Raw genomic sequence first — 21,954 nt, forward strand, 5'->3', positions numbered from 1 at the left:
AACAATCCCTAAGTAACTTAAAATTATATTGCTTCTTACACACGTTTTTTGTTCAGGTCCAGTTATTCTTTCCAATTTTACCTTCTTAAATGCTACTATTACTTTTTCACATAGACTATCAAGTACAGAGGTGGAAGGTTTTCTATGTGACAGTTCTGGTATTGCTACTGATGAAAAAGACTGCTCCAGAAACAGGCTGATCTTTTTCATTTCATTCCTATTTCCTATCTTTGCAGATTCACCTGAAAAATGGTCTCAGGAAGATTTAGCTTTTTAAACTTGGTTAAGGCTTATTTTCTTTTAAAGCTTTATTACTGTTTTTCAAGGTAATATATGTTTATAATTATCCATTCTCCTCTGTAATAATGTGCAATTATGCTTGTACTCTAGTAAGGTACTTCCTTTAGCTGCTAATGACCTCCATTTGGCAAGGAGACAAGGTTTCTGCTGGGAGAGGTCTCCAATTATTTTTCCTTGATGTCTCTAAGAAATAGTGCTATTATTTTTGTGACCACTTCCCATTTTTTGGAATCCACAGCTAAACAAGGGGGTTGGGCCTGAGCTACTCCATTCCTAATCAATGTCCTCATCCTTCTGTTTTCTTCTCACTCATTAATGACTTTGACCTTGGCTTTATCAGCAGATGCTGTGACTGCCAAAGCCTTGATAATCACTCAGAAGCCTTATGCTTATATGTTGTGCTGAATAAAACAGGGTATAAGAAGATGACAAAATATTATTTGCTGCAAGATATGGCAAGAGTCAGTCAGTAAACATTTATTCAGCTCCCTAATAAGCACCATGGCACTATGCCAAGTGTTGGGGATAGAAAGAAGGGCAAAAGACAGCCCCTCCTCTCAAGGAGCTCAGTCTAAGACTGGTTACAGCATGCCAACAATGATGTACAAATGAACTGGATCTAGGATCAATTGGAGATCATCAACAGAGGCATTCAAATTAAAGGGGATTAGGAGGGATTTTTGTTAGAACTTGAAGGAATGAGAGATCAAGAGAGATGCTATCTATTTCTCTTGCAAGTCATCTTCCTATTAACATTTTTTGTTCTATCCTTTCTATCCAAAGAGCATCTTTATTGGTAAAGAAAAACAGAAGAAAAAGTTTCAGGCCTCAGAAGGTGACCACTGAGTGATAATTTTTTTTCTTTTGTCCTTCATTGTTGAAGAAGACCACGACATCAGGGAGATGATGCTGTGAAATTCATATTAATTTGATTTGAGTGGGGAGGGGGGCTGCACTGAGCTACCAAATCTCACTTTCTCCTCCAAAGTCATCTGGGTCCAGTATCTAGATACAGATCAGGACGACTGGAGATGGCCCAGGAGGAGAGGCAATCAGGGTTAAGTGACTTGCTCAAGGTCACACAGATAGTATCAAGTCCTTGAGGCCAGATTTTAACTCTTGTTCTCCTGACTCCAAGGCCAGTGCCCCATCCACTATACTACCTAGCTGCAGATATAGATTTATATCTATTCAGTACTGAAATGTCATCTTCCCACTTTCCATAAGGAAGTAACCATGAAACCACAGATCCTTAAGGAAACTGCACCTATTAAGGTATATTAAGTAACAAAAATTACAACAGTATTTCCATAAACTAGTTGTTATAATCAGTTTCCTGAAACTTTTGTAGACTGTGGTTGAGATATGATGCATATCATACATATATATATATATATATATATATATATATATACTCACACACACACAAGGTAGCAGTAGAATTCTACAGAAACAATATAAAAGAATAATAGTTACTTAATATGAGAACTATTAATTAACACTAATATGTGTGTCATTAGAAAATACTATATTCATGAATATTTTATCCCCAAAGAGTACAAGAAAAAAATGGGAAAACAATACTTAAAATTCTCTCTCACACACACATATATGTATTGAAAGGAGAACAAAAACCATTACAGAAGGACAGTTATTAGTTTACAATTCTGACTGGTAGCTCTGAATGGTAATTTTTTTGCCTCTGTATCTGTAGTATCATAAAATCTAATGGGTGCAAAAGCAGGCAAATGCATTATTTCTCAGTTTCAAAATAATAACATATAATGTTCTTACAACACAAATTCTAGAAAATTAGAGCTTGAAGGGACTCTAAAGAGCACCTAGTCCATCCCCTTATTTTATTTATGAAAAAGTCAACCCCTAGAGATGTGAAGTGCCTTGATCAAGGGGCACAGAGCTAGGATTCAGACACATTTTCTGATTCAAGTTATAAGATCAGATTTGGAAATAGAAGGGACCCTGATGTTTCTAATGTCATCACTGATAGATAAACAATAAAAAAAAAAATCAGTTATTTAAAAAAAGTACTATAATTCTTTCCCATTGGACTTGAATTCTTACCTGGTGCCCCTGTGTACATGATGGAAAATACATTAATTGCTATGGTAGCAGCATAGAATAGTGGAAGTGCACGGAGACCATTGGGGACTGGGTCCTCCTGTGTAATAATGAGACACGTTGGAATGTCAAAATTCATCAGCTTCTATAAACAATATAGTCAAACTGAAACAAAAGAAAAGGCTGTAAGACATTCTCCCCAATTCCAGTTGTGAGAGGAAGGGCTGGCCACTTCCCTGCTTTGGGGAGACACAGACAACACAGCACCAGCATAGGGCAGTTTTCCCTAAACAAATGGTCAAGGTCATTTTATGCCAACAGATGGGTCAAAGTCATGGCTCTTGCATCAGAATTACAAGCAGAAAAGATTTACTAGGCGCAGATCTATCTAGGCCAGAGAAAAGATACTGCTTTGGCTTATTCTATATTGTTGTGTTTAATGACTACTTCTGAAAATTAAATTTAAAGCTTTAATCCCTTAAAAAGGCAAACAACATTCTCCAAAACATGTTCAATTTTATTTCTGCCAATGATCATGATAATTTTTCTGAGATATGTTCTATTTAACTTCTAAGAAGGGTTTAATCTAGCCCCTAACACTTACTAGCTGTGAGACCCTGGCCAAGTCACTTAACCTGGTTTGCCTCAGTTTCCTCATCTATCAAATAAGCTGGAGAAGAAAATGATTAATCATTCCAATCTCTGTACTAGGGAAACCCCAAGTGGGTTCATGAAGAGTCAGATACAACTGAAAAAAAATTTAACCATAGACAACTATGAGCTTCCTGGAGAGAGATTATTTTTCATTTAGTATTTGAAGTCTACCTAGCACCTAGCACAGAGCATTAAATATAGGTGATTAATAAATGCTTTTTATTATATTGAATTAAGAGCTAAATCTCTTTTAAAACATTTTTATTCATTAATTACATGCTGTATGAAAACTCATCCAGTCATTTGTCCTATAAAATGAGAGTTTTAGCACTAATTATTGAAGTACATTTTATTCAACAAAGGCTCACTAAATTATGTTGCTTCTTAATCAAACTCAAAGAATAAGAGTGAGAAACCAAATCTCAGTTCCTTGTTTATTTGCTTACCTTCAATTCTTCTAAAAAAAATTAACAATTTAACCTTAAGTGGCTGATTCTGTATTAAAATAACCCATAAAATAGAAACTCTAATGGATTGCTAGATAAACAACTAAGGAAAACCATGCCATTTTGCAGGAAGAACATAGTTCATGGTCTTCATCAAGGTGAACCTCTCAAGAATATGCTTCAGCTTAGTTTTAAAGGAATCATGAAGATCCTTTACCAGTCAAATTTAAAAATATGCCATAGTTTGTATCATTAATTTGAGCTTGTTTTTATTTAAAAAAGCAAGATTTTCATACTTCTAACCTGGATGTTCTTTTCCAAGAGATACTCCCCTCATCTCAGGATCAGAGACTGAGCTGCAAAGGACCACGAATATCATTTAGTCTCATCCCTTCATTTTATAGAGGAGGAAATGGAGGCCAAGAGAGGTTAAATGACTTGCTCCAGTCAACAGAGCCAGAATTTGAACTCAGGCCCACTCCCCTCAAATCTGGCATTCTTTCTACTACATCATGCTCTTCTCTCCCCTCATCTCATCCTTGTTTTTCTCCTTAATCATCAGTTTTTCAAGGCTGCTGAACTAAAAGCAATGGGGAAACTCGAGGAACGTTTCAGTGCAAAGCTACACAATTTCCAAATGCTGGCAAAGCCTCATCCATTACAAATTTTAATTTCAGGAAATAACTCTTTTCCTCTTTGGGGGCTTTTGTACTACATCAAAGGGATTTATTATTACCAAATTACAAGACAAGGAAAGTATTCTTGTTGATTTTAGGGAGATGTGTGTGTGTGTGTGTGGGGGAGGAATGAGAGATAAGGGTCAGGGAGAAAAATCCTATCCTTGAACATTAATTTCCTTGAAATTTCCCTTTTTGCTCCTTAAAACAAAGTAGGATTCTCCTTCCCAGAGGACTGTGTCATATAATGGGCAAATCATTCAACTTACACTCCCTCCCAATGCTACTTGCATTGAAAGGCTGTCAAAAGAGTTAAACTATATAGTGAGGATATCAAGCCTGCTTACCTTTTTTAGGATGAAAATTCTGATCAGCACAAACAGCACGCCAGACATGAAACCAGACAACAGTGGAGATATAAACCAAGAAGCAACTGAATAATTAAAAAAAAAACAATATCTAATAAATGTTTAATATTCTACAAAATTATGGATGAATTTATATATGATAATTGACACATTACATGTAAAAAGATTCCTTGAAATTACTTTACAATTCCATCAAAAAATTTTTGAAGGATATGTTTTACTCAGCAAAAGACAAAGACATAACTTTTCCTAAATGATAAAAATATTTCTTTTGTTTGTATAATTTCTTTTTAAAACCAAGAAATTTCTCCAATATATATTATTTTATTTTGCAAATAATTAAAAAATATGAAGCCCACAAAAACTTTGATCCTAAGAGTTTCCAAAGGTCATGACAAAAACATGCCAAGCTTAAGCTATATCTTGTATATAAAGCCTCAGCATCAGTTTCTCATGCATACACAGATAAAATTTGTACAAAAAATCTACAAAGTTACACAAAAATACAGACATCATGGGCAGACAGTCCTATCATTTCCTCCTCTGATCTTTTGTTCTCAGGAAGCTGATTTTATAATGCTCACTGGATTCCCTTTCTCTTCCCCTATTTCTCTTATGGAGACAGAGTACAATGTAATAGTTAAATCAATACCTAGCTTGCTCACAAATGGTTATTTAGCCTTTTGACATTCATGAAGCTAGGCTAATATTTACATTACTTTCAGGGATCTTAACTTCAAGGAAACACTTGGGACACCCCAGGAGGATTGGGTCACTGCTTGGGAGGCCAGGTATTCAGCTTGTTCAAGACCTTCTCAGGTTACTCTGGTCTTGATCAAGATGATCAACTAATGGAGTGCCCAGGAGAGAAGGGCAAGAGAGGGAAGAGATCTCAACCACATGGTGTTTCTACAGAATTCCTGGGAATGATCTGTGGGCTTGGTAAGGGATGGGGAGAAAGGTGGAGTATTTATGGGACTGGATTTATTTACCCGATTGCTGATAGAAAATACTCCTGCCATCAATCCCTATCTTCTCCAAATTTAGTGGAAAGCTAGGATTTCCTGACATTTCCATCTACATTCCTATACCTTGCTCTTGCTCAAGGTCTTGACATTAGATAAAATATTTGGTGGCTATGAAGGTGCCAACATGGGGAGCCAATGTGCTTCCCTGGGGTGGAATCCAGGTCAGTTAGATACCAAATTGAATAGATGATCTTGGAAATTCTATGAGTTCTATATTTTTTAATTCAATGCGAGATTTTCCCATAGTCACAAACTCCATTTCTTATTATTTTATTCCATATTTCTTCTCTAAGGGCTTAATAGCTGATCTCAGTCATTTGAGTTACACTCAATTTCTATTCCTCCTGGGAACAATAGATAGACATTGATATTTCAAGGCTGAATACCTAATGGATATTTAAAAGGGATGACTATTAAAAAAAAGCCCTTTTAACATAAAACATGTCACAATATCCTTTATAGCTATGTGTCAAACAAAAACAGCAATTGAAATAATATCACATATACATGACTCCTAAATAATCAAAATATGACAAAAAATGTTCAGAGCTTAATGAAAGGGGGAGATATCCTTCTGTAAAACCTTTTTCTTTATCAACAAAGATTTTCTCAACTTATTCCTATATATGAAAAGAAATGACAATTACCAATCTTGACAAGCTCCATCCATTGTACACCTTTTGTACCAATTGCAACAAGTGAGAATCCTATGGTAGAACCCACAATGCAATGGGTTCCTGAGATTGGAAGTCTCAAAAATGATGCTATCAGCTGCCAAACAGCAGAACCTAGAAATTGAAAAGAAAAAAAAAATTAGATGAAGATCATCTAGTAAAGGCCTTAACAATAACTCCTTGGATTAGTCTTTCTATGGGATGTTTTTCCACAGTGTTACATCTAAATTAAAAAAAAATTCTAATATTTTTAGTTAGAAGACATGTAGAATCCTTGGCTTTTGATGATTCTGAACATCAAAGAAAATACTCCTGCCATCAATCCCTATCTTCTCCAAATTTAGTTGTTATTGATGATGAAGAACATGTTCTATTATGAAACCAAGCAAGGGATTAAATACTTTAAAAAAGAAAACAATAAACATCTATTGCTATAAGGTTTCACAATTCTTTAATCATTTCTTGTTTATATGTTAGTGGGCTAAAGACAGACCTGGATCATAGGCTAAGCAGCTGTGACACCTTGGATAAATCACCTGACTTCTTGCAATCTCAGTTTCCCAATCTCTAAAATAAAGAACTAGATGCTATCTATGATCCTTTTCCATTCTCACCATCCTATGTTGGTGTGTGAGTCCAGATCTTAACAAAATATATAAACATTACTTTTTGGTCTTTAGCCCACAAAAGGGGGTTTGGGGGCACTACTGACATTTGTGGGCATTCACTTTTGGGCAGAACCTGTCATGGTGGCTCTCCCTTGTTCCTTTTGTTGCTCAGGAATTAAAATAATCCCTGAGTTGAGCACGCTGTCATTTCACCTTTATGTCATTGACTTTTCTAGGCTTGATATTTTTCTAGGCTCTAGTTCTCTTCAGAATACATTTTCATAAGCAGATCAAATTTTGCAGTGAGTATTAAAAGCCTCAGCTGGGAGAGATCACTTTCAGAAACAGTTGTTGAACTACTCAGACTAAGCTGTAAGGGAACAAAGGTTTTGGCTGATAAGCAGAGTAGGTTATTAATCCCAAATGTTAATTCTGGAGAAAAGTTTAGTTGCTTGGTAGCAGCAGCAGCACTTTGAGGCAGCCTCCTGGTATTTTATTCAGACAAAATCTTAAGAGTCACAGGAAAACAAATGCCTGTATGGAAACCTATTTGTGAAGCAACAGAGACAGCTGCTTCAATCAATGAGTGTTATGCATGCTGACCTTTGAGTCAATGAAAGCTTGGGCATGACATGTACATGCACCAAAACGTGTGAAGGAGGGGAAAAGGCCAGTGGCCACTAGTGGATCTGCCAGGTGCCAGCCTGGAAATAAGCTCCATGGCAGGACCCAGGCTCACACACGGAGGGCACCCGAGGCTTCCAAATCTGGCAGTGGTTCATGAGGAAAATTTTACTATTTGAGAGACCACTCTATGATAGAAAAATCAAAGCTTTTTAAAAAAGAATTTTTCAATTTATATTTAAAAATTTTTAAATATTCTAATGAGGGGCAGCTAGGTTGCCTAGTGGATAGAGCACCAGCCCTGGAGTCAAGAGTACCTGAGTTCAAATCTGGCCTCAGACACTTAATAATTACCTAGCTGTGTGGCCTTGGACAAGCCACTTAACCCCATTGCCTTGCCTAAACAAACAAACAAATAAATAAATAAATAAAATGTTCTAATGAGGTAACAGAACATTAAAAACTCACCCAACTGAATTCAGACCTTGCAGTTTTCCTTCATGAAAGTTGCTACTGCTTTCTCTGGCTGACCATATAATAATGTCCTGGAGCAGGAAAGCTTATGGGGAAAGGCAAGGGGATACAGGGACTGACTGGAAGAGGAAGGAAGGGAAGGAGAATGGAAGGGAATGATGAAAGGGCACCTGAAGGAACAGGAAGAGTGAGAAGAAACTTGAGAGAGAAAAAAATGAAAGATCCTGGATTAACACTGGGATTGATCATGGACAAAGGGGGAGAATTTGGGGGTTAGGAAGTGAAGGATTAGGTTGAGGACTGAGGAGAAGAATTGTAGGAAACAAAGAGGAGTATTTCAACATAGGATGGAAGGATCTTACACAAATGAAAGGATGAAATTACATTTAGGATTGGGGGCATAAGAGAAAAGAATAGGTAGGTGGGGGGAAAGATAGAAATCCAGGAAAAGCTTTTGGGGAAGAAGAAAAGGAATGATAGCGGTAAGGTCCAGTGTGGACATGGAAGAGGAGAGAGAGAGTAGATACTACAAAGAAGGAAAGGGTATTTTCAGAGCTGAAGGGCATGGAAGTGGTCATCAGAAGGAAGAAAGTGGTGGGGGCAATGCAGGGCCGTGGTTTCTTCATGCAGCTGCAGGGGCTGCCATGAGAAGATGCTCAGCATCCCCCTGGGGTCCCCAGGAGCCTTCTGCAAACACTGGTAGTCTCTAATGAGGCAGCTAGCACAAGGAGTCAAAGCAAAGGAACAGAGGCAATGAGCAGGCAAGGTAGGGGCTGTGCTGGAGTGAAAGGAAAACAAAACAAGACCCCCAAACCCACAATTCAGCTGTTACTCACAACTCATCTCGCCCAAGGGAATCAACCTGACTCCAGCACAGTATCATGAGGATGTATGAAGACACAGAGCTTGCAGGGAGTTTCTAAAGTAAAAGAGCCAAGGGGGGGGGGGAGAGGGAACCAAGGGGGGGAAAGGGAAAAGAAATGGATGTTGAATTTAGAAGATGAGGCCTGGGAGAATCCAGAATCCACTGGACAGATGAGCTTTAGTTTTGGCCAGGGCAGGAATAACCACAAAACCCAAAACACCTTAAGTTTAGAGTTCCCAGGTCCAAAGGATTCCAATTATCTGAGTGGATAAAAACCTCATTAAATATTATCCTTCCCTCTAAAGTGGGAAGAGGGCTTCCATGTTTGTCTAAGTGTAAATCAAGAAGAATGTGAAGCCAAAGCAAACAAGACAAATAGGTATCATCAAGGAAGAAAAAAAGGGAAAGTCCCGAGTTAGATGGCCAGCTCCAGGGGTGGCAGAGGTGACAGGCATCCTCTTGTTTCCCTGGCATGGAGCCAGAGGTTGGACAAGATCTAGCATATGGTCATTTAACAACATATAAACATTTAACCCACACCACTACTTCTAGTACTGCCTATGATTGTGCTTTCTGGAAAACCTTTTGGCTAAAGCATTAGCTTTCCTGGGGTGGGGGGGGGGAGGAGAAGGGAGGAGAAATTCTGTTCATTGGATGAGTTTTTTCTTTTTTCTCTCCTTCTTGCCCTATGCTATGCTCAAATACCACTCTTCCATCTTGCCCAAATCAACCTGAGGAGAAATTTTAATTATTGCTAGGTTTAATAAGTATTATTATGTTATCACTGCTATTAAGACAAAAGTACTTTCTACAAATCTCTTATTTCTCTAAAAGAAACTTTGATAATTTTCAGCAAATTGTGATTATTAATTTCAATGAAGAAGAGGTCAAAATTCTATGACAATATTAGAATTCAAATGCCTTACACTTTGATTGAAAAGCAGATACTTTCTAGAGCAGAGACTAAGGTTACTTAAGTATACACTGTTCATTAGATGCCTCAAGCAATTCCTTCCAAAATATTCTTGTTGAAATAGGACCCTGAAACAAATATTGACAATCCATATTCCACTTGTATTTAAGCAAAGTTAGTGGCAAAATAAAGCCAACTGTGGGGCTATCATTATAGCCCATGAAAGTGCATTCCTAACTCCCTCACCATTCCCATTAATGGGGTCAAGTCAGAGCTAGTAGGGTCAACTGCACTCACCACGTTTTTATCTTGAAATTTATTTTGGGATATAGCAAATAACTGAATCAAGGGTTTTTAAAGGAAATGTGAACTTGAAGAGAAGGGAAAATACCTCTTTTCCCCCCCACCTTAATTAGTTTAGCTGTTAAATGGATAACTACACTTCACTATCATTGGTTTTTCTTTGTAATCCTTGTATTAGTATGTTATCTACTTAAAAAGCATTATCCTGAGAAGGGTTTGACCAGGCTAGCCAAAGGGATTCATAGTGCAAAAACAACAAGTTCTGTACTAAATGATCTCTAAAGTCCCTTCTGATTCTAACAGTCTGTGAATCTAAGAATGTAGCAGGATCCCCAAAACCAGATTTCTGCCTAAGGGCTGTGGATACATTTTAGGGTTTGGAAAAATATACTCTAACACTATCATTTCAGGTCATTAGCATATTCCATTTAGCACAGAACACATTTCCCTTTATTTGAGACAAGTCTAAGACTACCAGGAAAAGCTTATTACTGTGAATAGGTGACAAAAATACCTCTTAGCCAGAAACCAAACCACAGAGATCTCCCCTGGGTAGAGAGTTGACAGTGAAAACAAGAGCCAACAAGGGATAAAGATGACTGTGGAAATTCAGAACTGGGTTAAAACATATGCAATTAATTAAAACATTGTCTTACTGTCTTATTTAGAATATAAAAATCAAAATTTTCAAAAATGTTATTTTTTTAAACAGTTAATTGGTTACTGAAAAAATATAAGTGTGTTAATGTATGCTAAGGGAATTTCATAAATAAACTTTCAAAGAGGGTGATTACAGACACATGCTATTTCTTAATGATCTAATGCATTCTAATCATTAATAATCCATAAGGTCATTCTATTATTGTAAGCTTTTCTTGATTAAGATAGACAATGAAAACTTATTTTCAATGGTATTCTTAACCTTGTTGAGAACTTAATGAAAGAATTTCTGCTTGAAGTAAAAGGATTACCAAAAAAAATATTAGCAAGTATAAACCTAGGAAGAAAAATCATGAGGTTTTAAGGGCCAAGCCCGCCCCCCCCTTTTTTTGAAAACCAAAGCAAAATAACTTTTATAGATACACAACAAAAGAGATCTATAAGGAACTAGACCAGTGTATAATGTTTCTATCCGTTGTAAAAATACATCCACTTACCAACCATGGCGCTAACTTCTCCAGCCATCAACGTTTCCACCGTCTCATTGTAGAGGTTCACGTCGATGATACCTTTTCGAATGGTCTCCCCCACTTTTGCTCCTAACAATACTGAGCCCGTTGTTTCGAATATTGATGCCAAAATGCAAGCCTGCTTCAAGGTCACCACGCCAGAGCCCACAGCTGTGCCAAAGGAATTGGCCACATCATTTGCCCCAACAGAAAATGCCAAGATAAAGGCTATGATAAAGCCCAAAATGACCATCCACAAGTAATCATCCATAGCCATTTTTGCAAGTGGATTGCGGGAGTTTCTTTTTTTTTTTTGTAGAAATACTTAAATAAACCAAGCTTGAGGTTTGGTAAAAACCTTGTAAGGTAGAGTTCTTGTAAACAGAGATTTTGTTCTGGAAAGTGCTGGATAGTGTTAGAGCCTGAGCAAACTGCTAACTGCTGCTTCTCAAACTATTGTCTGCACAGTTTGTTTGGTTGTGTTCAGTCAGCAGTAAAACACATTCCATATTTTTCTCTGAGACTGGAAACGCTGTGATATCCCCTCCTGTAACAGAAAAGAGAAGCAAAGAAATCAATTACCCTAAGCAACCTGTAACAATCTGTTCTTTCAGAAATAAATGTTTTAAGCCTACTAATGGGCTCTAACTTGGCATGTGACACTTGAATCATTGTGCAATTTGAGTAAGATTATAATTAGGTCAATGCAAAAAAGAAATGTTAGCTTCTAATGAGACCGTCGATGTCTAGGATCATACACAATTACCATATCTTGGAATGGAAAACTTTAATATGCTGAGGTTTTAATTTCACAATTATTGAAAAATAAATATAACATCATTGTCCTGAGAAATAACTATCTCCAAAAGACAAAAAGATAAATTAGGACTTTAAGAGAAGTGTAATTCTCTAGAATGAGAATTTTCAGCCACTGTTCTAGAGCAGAGTTTGGCAATCTACAGAGGGGAGAGCCAAACATAGAAGCTCTGTCCACAAGCTAAGACTGGTTTTACATTTTAACATGCAATAAAACTCTATTTTAAAACGTAAAAATCATTCTTAGATTATGAACCTTAAAAAAACAGACAGCAGGACCAATAACACCTGTTCAAGAGCATCACTAACCACTTTTTAACATATATATATATATATATATATACATATATACATATGAGATGTGACTTGTATAAGCAGTTTCAAAACATTTTAATTCTTCCTTGTAGATAAATTGACATATATTTTTTGTTATGCAGGGGTAAGATGAGGAAATGACAGTTTAATCATAAACACTTCAAACAAGAATTTGTTTACTCATCAATCTATTTATCTTATTCTTTATTTGTTACCAGATAAATAAGAACAAAATGAATTGTTTAGGCAGTATATTAAAGAGGATTATAAAGAAGAGTATTTTGATAATAGGTCAAAGGATATGAACAGATAGTATTCAAAGAATAAATTCAAGTTCTCTATTATCATATGAAAATGCTCTAAATCATTATTGAATAAACAACTACAAATTAAAACAACTCTGAGGTGATAACACAAATCTGTCAGGTAATTAACATGAAAGAAAAGAACAACAACAAATTTTGGAAGGGATGTAGAAAAATTGCTACACTAGTGGAATTATAAACTGATTCAATCATTCTCGAAATAAATTTGGAACTATGCACAAAGGGCTACAAAATCATGAATACCCTTTGACCCAACAATACCATTATTATGTATCCAAAAGAGATCAAAGAAAAAAAGACCAATATGTACAAAAATATTTATAGCAGCCTTTTCTTTGACAGCCAAGTATTAAAAATTGGAAGGATGCCCATTGAGGGCATTCTTCAATTAAGGAATGGATGGACAAGTTGTGATATAAGATTGTGATGAAATACTATTGTGAAATGATGAGCAGGATGCTTTCAGAAAAACCTAGGAATAAATTTATGCAAAGTGAAGTGAGCAGAACTAGGAAAACATTGTACTCAATAATAGCAATACTATACAATGATCAACTGTGAATGACTTCTTTATTCTCAGCAATACAATGATATAAGACAATTCTGAAGGACTTGTGATGATAAAATGCTATCCATGTCTTATTTTATTTTTGGTCTGATTCTCTTTTGCATGCTAACATGGAAATATGTTTAACATACAACCATAATCTCTATCAAAGTATCTGTCCTCTCAAAGAGGGGGTAGGGAAAGGAAGGAGGGAACATGGAACTCAAAAATTTTTTAAAAACTGAATTTTTTTTTAATTATAAAGATTTTATTTATTCTGAATTTTACAATTTCCCCCCCTAATCTTACTTCCCTCCCCCCCACTCCCCACAGAAGGCAAATTTCCAGTCTTTACATCATTTCCTTGGTATACATTGATCCAAACTGAATGTGATGAGAGAGAAATCATATCCTTAAAGAAGAAACATAAAGTATAAGAGATAGCAAGATCAGACAATAAGATATCAATTTAAAAAACTGACTGTTAAAAATTGTTTTTACATGTGACTGAGAAAAATAAGATTAAAACATTCTAAAAAAGAGCACTGTACATTCAGGAAGACATATTTGAGTCCCAGAATGTTGTGTGTTTACTGTGTCAGCATGGGTGAGTCATTAAGCTTTCTGAATAGAAGTTTCCTCATCTGCACAATGGGACTAATAAGATCTACCTTATCTATCTCACTGTGAAGATCAAATGAAATAATGTGAATGAAAACACTTTGTAAATTCTAAAATTCTATACAAATGCAAGTTTTTACAAACTGTATTTTCTATATTGTACTGGACAAAGAGCTAGATATATGTATAGAGTATCATTTTGTGCATTTACATAGTGCTTTGAGGTTTGCAAAGAACTTTACAAATAGTTTTTCATTTTTTATCTTCACAACAAACTTAGGAGGCAGATGAAGAAGAAACTGAGGGAGAGGAAAGTTGACTTGACAGACAAATATACATTCTTTCATTTATTTCACAAACATTTGTTGAGTACTCCAGGCAAGGCACTGTGCTTGGGACTGTGGGATATAAAGAAGAAGAAGATGTATGTGATGTAACTGTTGATAAATATTTTCACTGAAATTCTGTGTGTCCTAAATTTTTCTAATATTTTATAAAATCTTAAAATAAGAAGGACCTCAAAGGTCAACCTATATCCCTTCTAGAACATGTGAACAAGTCTGGCTAGGCAGCTTTTACTAGAACATCTGGTGAAGAGAAAAACCAATACTTACTTCCTAAAGAAGTCTACTCCATTTTGGTAGAAAGAGGGTTTTTTTTTAACCAAACTAAAAAGCTACTTATATGCAACCATTTTTCCTAGTTCTGTGAACAAAGAATAAGAGGCTAAGCCATCTCCTACAAGATGCGCATCAAATATCAAAACATATTCAAATACAAGTCAGAGGAAAAAGCTAGGTTGCTAATGGAAAGAGAGATCCCTAAACAAGAAGACCTGCATCTAAATCCAGTCTCAAACCCTTACTAACTGTGTGACCCTGGGCTAGTCACTTGACATAACCACTCATTCATCTTTGCCAAGAAATCCTCACGAATATTATGGTCCATTGAGTCAGGAAGAGTTTGACACAACCGAACAATAACAAGTCTTCTCTAAGCTGTAACTTTCAAATGATCTTCACATGGCACCATCTTGTTTGCCCACCTCCAGATGTTCTCAATCTTATTCATTAACTCCTAAATTTTAGATCTAAACATATTTTAAATGTAATCTATGGGTGAATACAGTGGGATGATCTCTTTGCTGATTCTAGGCTCTCTGTTAGTGAAACCAGAGATAACATTCGCTTTTTTTTGGCTGCTGTAGTTGAATTTCTCATCCACTAAAACCTCTACACAGGATTTTTTTCAGGCAAACTGCTATCTAGTTATGCCTTCTCCATATTGTACTTATTTAAATTGATTTTTGAACCCAAACTATATGCTTATCCCTATTAAATTTCATTTTATTGGAGTCTGTCCAATGTTCTAGCCTGCAGAGATGTTTTTAGATATAATTTAGAAATCCAATGCATTGGATTTAACCTTCCCAGCTTTGTATTTGCAAATCTGAAAATTGCAACATCTTTACTCGAGTCACTGGTCAAATGCTAAATTCAATGACATTATGACCTAAGTCTTATTTGCACGCAATATCTCATCCAGGGCCCAAAGAGGACTTTGACTATAATAAATATCCATTTAAAAAACATGAGATTCCTCTCATGTGGGAGACACCCAGTTCACTGGGCAGACCTTAAGGATGGAAAGGGGTGGCTGAGTTATGATCCTAATCCCTGAAGAATGATACTATCTAATCATGGTTTAATGTGTTACTCCTTTGGGAAGTCTTCATAGGTAAAAATGATGGGGTCAGAAAGTTTGCTTCACTTACCTTTCCCTTTCTCCAGACCACTTACAGCAAGCAACTGTGATGCCAGCACTAATGATTACCTACTGACTCCCCCCTTCAACATTCACAAATGTACACCACCACCACAACCACCACAGTAGCAAGAAAGATTCCTATATAACACCTGGCATCTGTATAAAGTCCATTCATCCTGATGAGACACTTGATAGACATGCTCTCATCTGATTGTCAGTCTCTGCTCCTCTGTAGCAATTCTTCCAGGGAGCTCAGGATTTATCACCCTAGCTTGTCCAGGTCAAATACTGCTCATCCTCATTCTTATCCTCTAGGACTGAGTGGAAAAGGTACCCAAGTTATTTTTCAAGGAACTAGAGTTGAATTTCTATTGCTCCCATTTTTAGGTAGAAATAAAAAGAAAATGTTTCATTTTATCTTCCTTGTAATGTATAATACAGTCCATTTCCCCCTCTAGCTATGGATGGGTGAACTGGAATATTTTCTTCCAGACAAGAAGACTTCTTCCCTGCTTTCCTTGCCTGATCTTATCTAAAAAAACAACATAGAAGATTCTTTCTTGGCAACAGTAGCTAACTAATACAGAAGGTATTGTTTAATGTACTTTACGATTCAAGACACTGATTTGAATATATTGAATTTGAATTAACCACTCTCTTCTTCATTGTTTTACTAAAAATCTCAATTTCAAGTATTTGAAAATAGAGTCAGTAACTGAAACCCACCTTACATACTTTCAAACATTACATATACAAATGTGGTATATACACAGTTTTGTTTTAAATCACAAGTGATGCTAGGGATGACAGGTCTACCAAGAAAGCCACAGAATGGGGAGACAATGTAGGAGTAGGGGTGGGAAAAAAGCAACAGAGCCAAGAGTGACATATGGTTAAGAAAGTGGTAGGGTGATAGATCTCTGTTACTGTTTCATCATCTATAAAATGGGGATGATGACATTCAAAGGGTGAAATTCAAAGGAGATGATGTCTAAAAAGTCCTCTGTACACCTGGAAGTATCATATAAATATCAGTTATTATAATTACTACTGGAGAATAGAATCAGAAGTAATACAGATGAAAGCCAAAAGACACAAAGAATACCCAAAGGATGAAATGCAAAGAAATTTTCACCCATTCAGTCCCCTCTAAATTGAAAAAGAAGTATCAAAAGTAGTTTTCCAAGTCCAGGGTAATATTTGCACTATACTATATGTGATGGACTTTCTAATATTCCATCCACCTTTGCATCGGAGTAGCTAGTTGATATTTTCAAAATGATGCTTCTTCACAGCCCCAAACCTCCTAATTCTCTTCAGCTATTTCTTCTCTCTCACATGTTCTTGTTTCTCCCAAAGGAGTAGGTCATGTTTAGCCTGTAGGATGAACTGCGAGGTTTATTTTTGGCTAAGTACTAATACAGAAATTAGGGGTCAGCCTCACTTCTTTGCAGAGGTGGGCATCCATGGGTATGGAACATTTCTATGTCTGAATTTCTTCTGCTTATTGATTAGTCTTACAAAATTTTTTCTATTCTTTTAAAAATTTTCTTTTTCAATTCTTGTAAGGATCTCTGGGAAGAGTGGGGGAAATCTGGGTAATAAAAAAAGCAAAATATAGCAATCAAAATTTATTTTAAAAAAGGAAGCAGGAACTATCTGAGGTCATGGGGGGAGGCAGGGAGTGGGGAGAGATAAAAGAGAGGAGAGACAGACAGTCAGACAACTATTATAAGTGGACAGTAGCGTTTTTGTGCTCTTCTCTAACAAGCAATGTTATGGATGGCAAGCCCATATGCATTTTTTTTCCTTCTTCTCTGAAGACCTCCTCCAATGCCTCATTGTACTGTGGAAGTGACCCAAGGTTCTCAAAGTCATACCAATGAAGTGCCAGCACTGGCAAACTCTACTAGGCAGGGAGAAAAAAAATGTGAGTAGAGCCCCCCCCCCCCCCTCCAAGATTAGATCACTGACCTTTAAGGACCAACCTAGCTAAAGGAAGACAGGCTCATCACCAGAAACTAGATCACCAGGGGGGTGATTTTTTTTTTTTGGCAATTCATGAAGATGTCTACTAAGGCATAGAGGAGTAGTGACCTGTATCATTGGAGGAAGTACCCATGATGAGATCACTATCTTTGCATTAGCATAATAGTTAACGTTTATATAATACCCTAGGTTTGCAAAGAACTTCACATGCATTGTCTTGTTTGATCCTTATGACAGTCTTAGGACGTAGGTACCAGAGTTATTACAGAAGAGGAAAAATGAGATCACACATATTAAGTTCTGGGGAAGAATTTGACTTCATGAAGCTGAATTAATACTAAATTAGAAGATACTTTCCTTTCCTAAAATGCCTAGAAATTGTATAATTATGAAATACAAAAAATTAATGCAACTTTGCAAAAATAAAATATCCTCACTCAAACTACATCGCAACATGACCGAATTCATCTCTTCGAGCAATATTCCAGCAGAAGGACTTACAAAAAGCAATAAGCAAAATTTCCTTAAGATATGACCGGTTCTGTCATCAACTTCATTAAGTTATCTAGAAGAATTTAGAAGGGATATAGGGCATAAACACAGAGAAGTATAATACAAAATATTAAATGGTCAGTGAATTAAAGCAATGCAAAGTTCTTATGAGAAAGATAATATAACCAATGAGAAAAATTTATGGAAGGTTTTGTGAAGATGGCTTTTGGATTGAGTTTGGAAGGAAGGGAAGAAAATATTAATGGCTCACTAGTGCCAATCACAGTGCTAAGCCCTTGATGAATAGTACCTCATTTGGACCTCATACTAATCCTGGATGTGGGTGCTGTTATTATCCCCATTTTACAGTTGAAGAAACTGAGGCAGTGACAGGACTCAGGTCCTCCTGGCTTCAGGCTCCATTTCCTATACTGTCGAGTTACCTCTAGCAGACCTGCCATGTTCAATTCTAGATATATTCCTTTGTTTATCTTTCTGTTAAATATAATCAGTTCTGAGAGAGGGACATTAAAGTCTCCTATGATTATTGCACTACTATGCCTTCTTGTAATTCAGTCAGATTTTTTTTTCTTTATATAAATTGATTTAGAAGTTACAGCAATTGGAGCCTTGTTTACCAAAGGCAAGGTAACTGCCAATGAACTGCTACCCACAGGGATGGCAAGCCAGTGAAGCTGAAAAAGGAAAGCACCAGAAGGAAAAATAGAAGGTGGCAGATACCACCAGCACCTTGACCACCATCTCCCCTAAACTTAAGATACTTGAGAAGAGCAGTCTCCCCATCCCAAAACGATTAGATCTGCTTCCTATCCATCTCCTGCAGCCATCAAACAAAGAAATCATTGTAGAGAGGGGGCTCACCTTCCACCCCTCCACCAGCAACAACTGCTGACCAACTTTAATAGGTAAAGAAGTCCAAGAGGCCTGGGAATGGCAACACCCCCTAGACCACTAAGCATACTTTAAGTCTAGTTCTCAAAGCAATTCTTTGAAGAAAGGCCATTCCCTCCAGCTGTCAATCAACCACCACTCAAAGGGCAGGAAAGCTGGTCCAACTGAAATGACCAGCCTCAGAAAAAGATAGGAGGCCATAGTTGTGAGGCAAGTCAAGTTGTGAGGCAAATCACTATCACTGACCATGGCTACCATCTCACCTCAGACCCTAAGGGTCCCTGAATCGAAGATCCTAGAAAGAGCAATGCTTCCAGCCCATGCCCTTAGTTATCATACTGGGAAGCCACCCCTGCTCCGGTGGTTGCCAAAGCCAAAGCTATGGAAGACCAGGAAAAAAATGCACGTCCCCCAAAATCACTGACACCATCAAATGGTTCAAATTGGAAAGTCTTATGATTTCATTAATGAAAATGACATAAAAGACACTACCATGTGCTGAGCCTATGTCCTGAGAACCATGGTACCTTTCATCTGACTTGCAGCTGAAACCTTCCCTGTGGATTTTCTACCCTGGTAATCTGTGAACTCCTTAAGAGAAGGGAATGTCCTACTTTTATATTTAAATTCCTACCACTGAGCTTGGAGTTCAGCATGGAGCTTTGTTTCATAAATGCTTTTATCATTCATATAAATTTACTGATACTAATAACTAATGTTATCTATGGTCTCTTTTAGAATAATGTAATTTCTTTTTTATTATACCTATATTATGAATTTTGATTTTTTTGTTTATCTGACAGTGTAACTGCAATTGCTGGTTTTGTTTTGTTTTTTTTTTTTGATTCACCAGAGGTATAGTAAATTTTATTCCAGTCTTAGACATGTGAAGAAATTTAGTAGGCAAAGGGTAGTAGGTAGCATCAGATCATGAAAGACTAATACACTAATACCAGGCAAAGAATTCTACTTGGTAAGCAACAAAATTCCTGTAAAAATTTTTGAACATGGAAGGAATGTGAATGAGATCTATGCATAAAGATTAAACTGTCAGCTACATAAAGTATGAACTGAAGAGGAAAAAAGGGTGGAAGTATGAAGAAGTTTTAGTAGATTATTTATTTGTTTTAGTAGATTATTTTGCTCACTGAAATGGGAATTAATGAGGGCCTATGCCAGGGTGCTGGTACTGGAGGAAAAGAAGGGGGGGGGCAGACAGAAGGGCTGTTACAGAAGTAGAGTCAACAGAATTTGATAAATAATTGGCTATGAGAAGAGATAATGACTCAAAGATAGCACCAAGATGGCAGGACCCTTGACAGCAGAAACAAAATGTGTTCTGTTTATAACCTAATATCCAGGGGTCTTTATAATAAATGTCTACTGAATGGGGAGTCAGGGTGAATGGTGGGTGCTATGGATGAAAACAGTGAAGTCATAAGGAAGAATAGGATTAGGGAATGGTAAATGAGCTGTTTAGCTCATACTGAATTTAAAATGACAAGGGGGGGGGTCTGAAACACGGAATAGAGATGCAAAACAGGGAAGATGGTCTCTTCTGTGCTGTAAGAATAAAGAGTAGGGGAAGCTAGGTGGTGTAGGGGCTGGAACACCAGTCCTGAAGTCAGGAGGATCTGTGTTCAAATATGATCTCAGATACTTGCCACTAGCTGTGTGACTTAGGCAAGTCACCTAACCCCAATTGCCTTACAAAACAACAACCACCACACAAGTAAAGAGTAGAAAGTAGACAATAAAAAGGAGGTTCACACTATGCAGCATCAAACTTTTCAGTGATATAGGAGGCTAGGTCATCCAGTGCAATTAAGAGTTTAAAAAGAGGAATACATTCAGATCAGCCACTGTGGGGAATGAGAGGAGTCAGTCATTTAAAATTACTGAAGAGCAGGGTGGGTCCAGAGGCACCATCCTCAGATGCTGATGAGTCAAGATGTAAGGAAAAGCTCTTCTAGTTATTAAGAGTGATCTGGGGGTGGCTAGGTGGCGCATTGGATAGAGCACCAGCCCTGGAGTCAGGAGTACCCAAGTTCAAATCCAGCCTCAGACATTTAATAATTACCTAGCTGTGTGGCCTTGGGCAAGCCACTTAACCTCATTGCCTTGCAAAAACCTAAAAAGAAAAAAAAAAGAAAAAAGAAGAGTGATCTGCAAGAGGGTAGTTAAGTGGTACAGTGGATAGAGCACTGTCCCTGGAGTCAGGAGGACCTGAGTTCAAATCCGATCTCAGACACTTAATAATTACCTAGCTGTGTGGCCTTGGGCAAGCCACTTAACCCCACTGCTTTGCAAAAACCTTTAAAAAAAAAAGTGATCTGCAGAGTGAGAGGAGAGGAAAGCTGGTTTGCTACTCCCTGGCCAACAGCAAGAGAGACGATGCTACTTCCTCCACAGAGCAGCAGGCTGAAATCACTTCGACTTGCATTTTGGCAGGAATGAAAGAAACTGACTTCCACAAAGATCCCATTCTGGAGAGTCATTATACAATCCTGATAATGGGGCTCGTCAAGGGGCTGGGGCTGGGCACAAAGTTCCCCAGGTCCTACCAAGCTGGAGAGGCAACTAGATGATGGATTCTGATGTTGGATTCCGATGTTAAACAATTGGAGGGCTAAATGCTTCACATATTAAAACAACAAAAAAGTTTCATAGGGATTCAAGGTAAAGAAAGCTTAGAGGACAATAAATGGGCATCTGCAGAAGGTAGACTCAGTCTATTCTAGGATTGCAAACTCTATTTTTTTCCTGTGATATCAAGAAGTACCATATTCTTTGTGACTTATTCTAGATTAACCTTTTCAAGCTTAGAGACCTTGTAGGTCTAATATTCTAAAATCTGGCAAGTAAGAATGACACCTAACAATAATCTATTTAATTTCATAAATTTGAGTTATCAATTTTCCTTTTCTACAATCCCAGTTTGTTAGTCTTTTGATACAAAGATTCTACCCTCTTGTTCATTTTAATTG

The 21,954-nt window shown here is 37.0% G+C and overlaps 1 protein-coding gene across 10 annotated transcripts in view; it reads right to left on the bottom strand.

The window, feature by feature from the left end:
• The window catches only part of SLC20A2 (solute carrier family 20 member 2), a 121,070-nt gene that overhangs the window by 42,138 nt on the left and 56,978 nt on the right, over positions 1-21,954 (bottom strand). For all 10 annotated transcript variants that reach the window (XM_074209041.1, XM_074209042.1, XM_074209039.1 and 7 more), the window contains 4 exons: positions 11,171-11,729; positions 6,200-6,340; positions 4,504-4,589; positions 2,383-2,479 (listed from right to left, as the gene is read on the bottom strand). In XM_074209041.1, coding sequence (XP_074065142.1) covers positions 2,383-2,479; positions 4,504-4,589; positions 6,200-6,340; positions 11,171-11,459 — 613 coding nt within the window. In that variant the 5' untranslated portion in view covers positions 11,460-11,729. The remainder of the gene's footprint in view (positions 1-2,382; positions 2,480-4,503; positions 4,590-6,199; positions 6,341-11,170; positions 11,730-21,954) is intronic.

This window comes from Macrotis lagotis, chromosome 1 (genome assembly GCF_037893015.1).
Source record: "Macrotis lagotis isolate mMagLag1 chromosome 1, bilby.v1.9.chrom.fasta, whole genome shotgun sequence".
Classification (NCBI taxonomy): domain Eukaryota; kingdom Metazoa; phylum Chordata; class Mammalia; order Peramelemorphia; family Peramelidae; genus Macrotis; species Macrotis lagotis.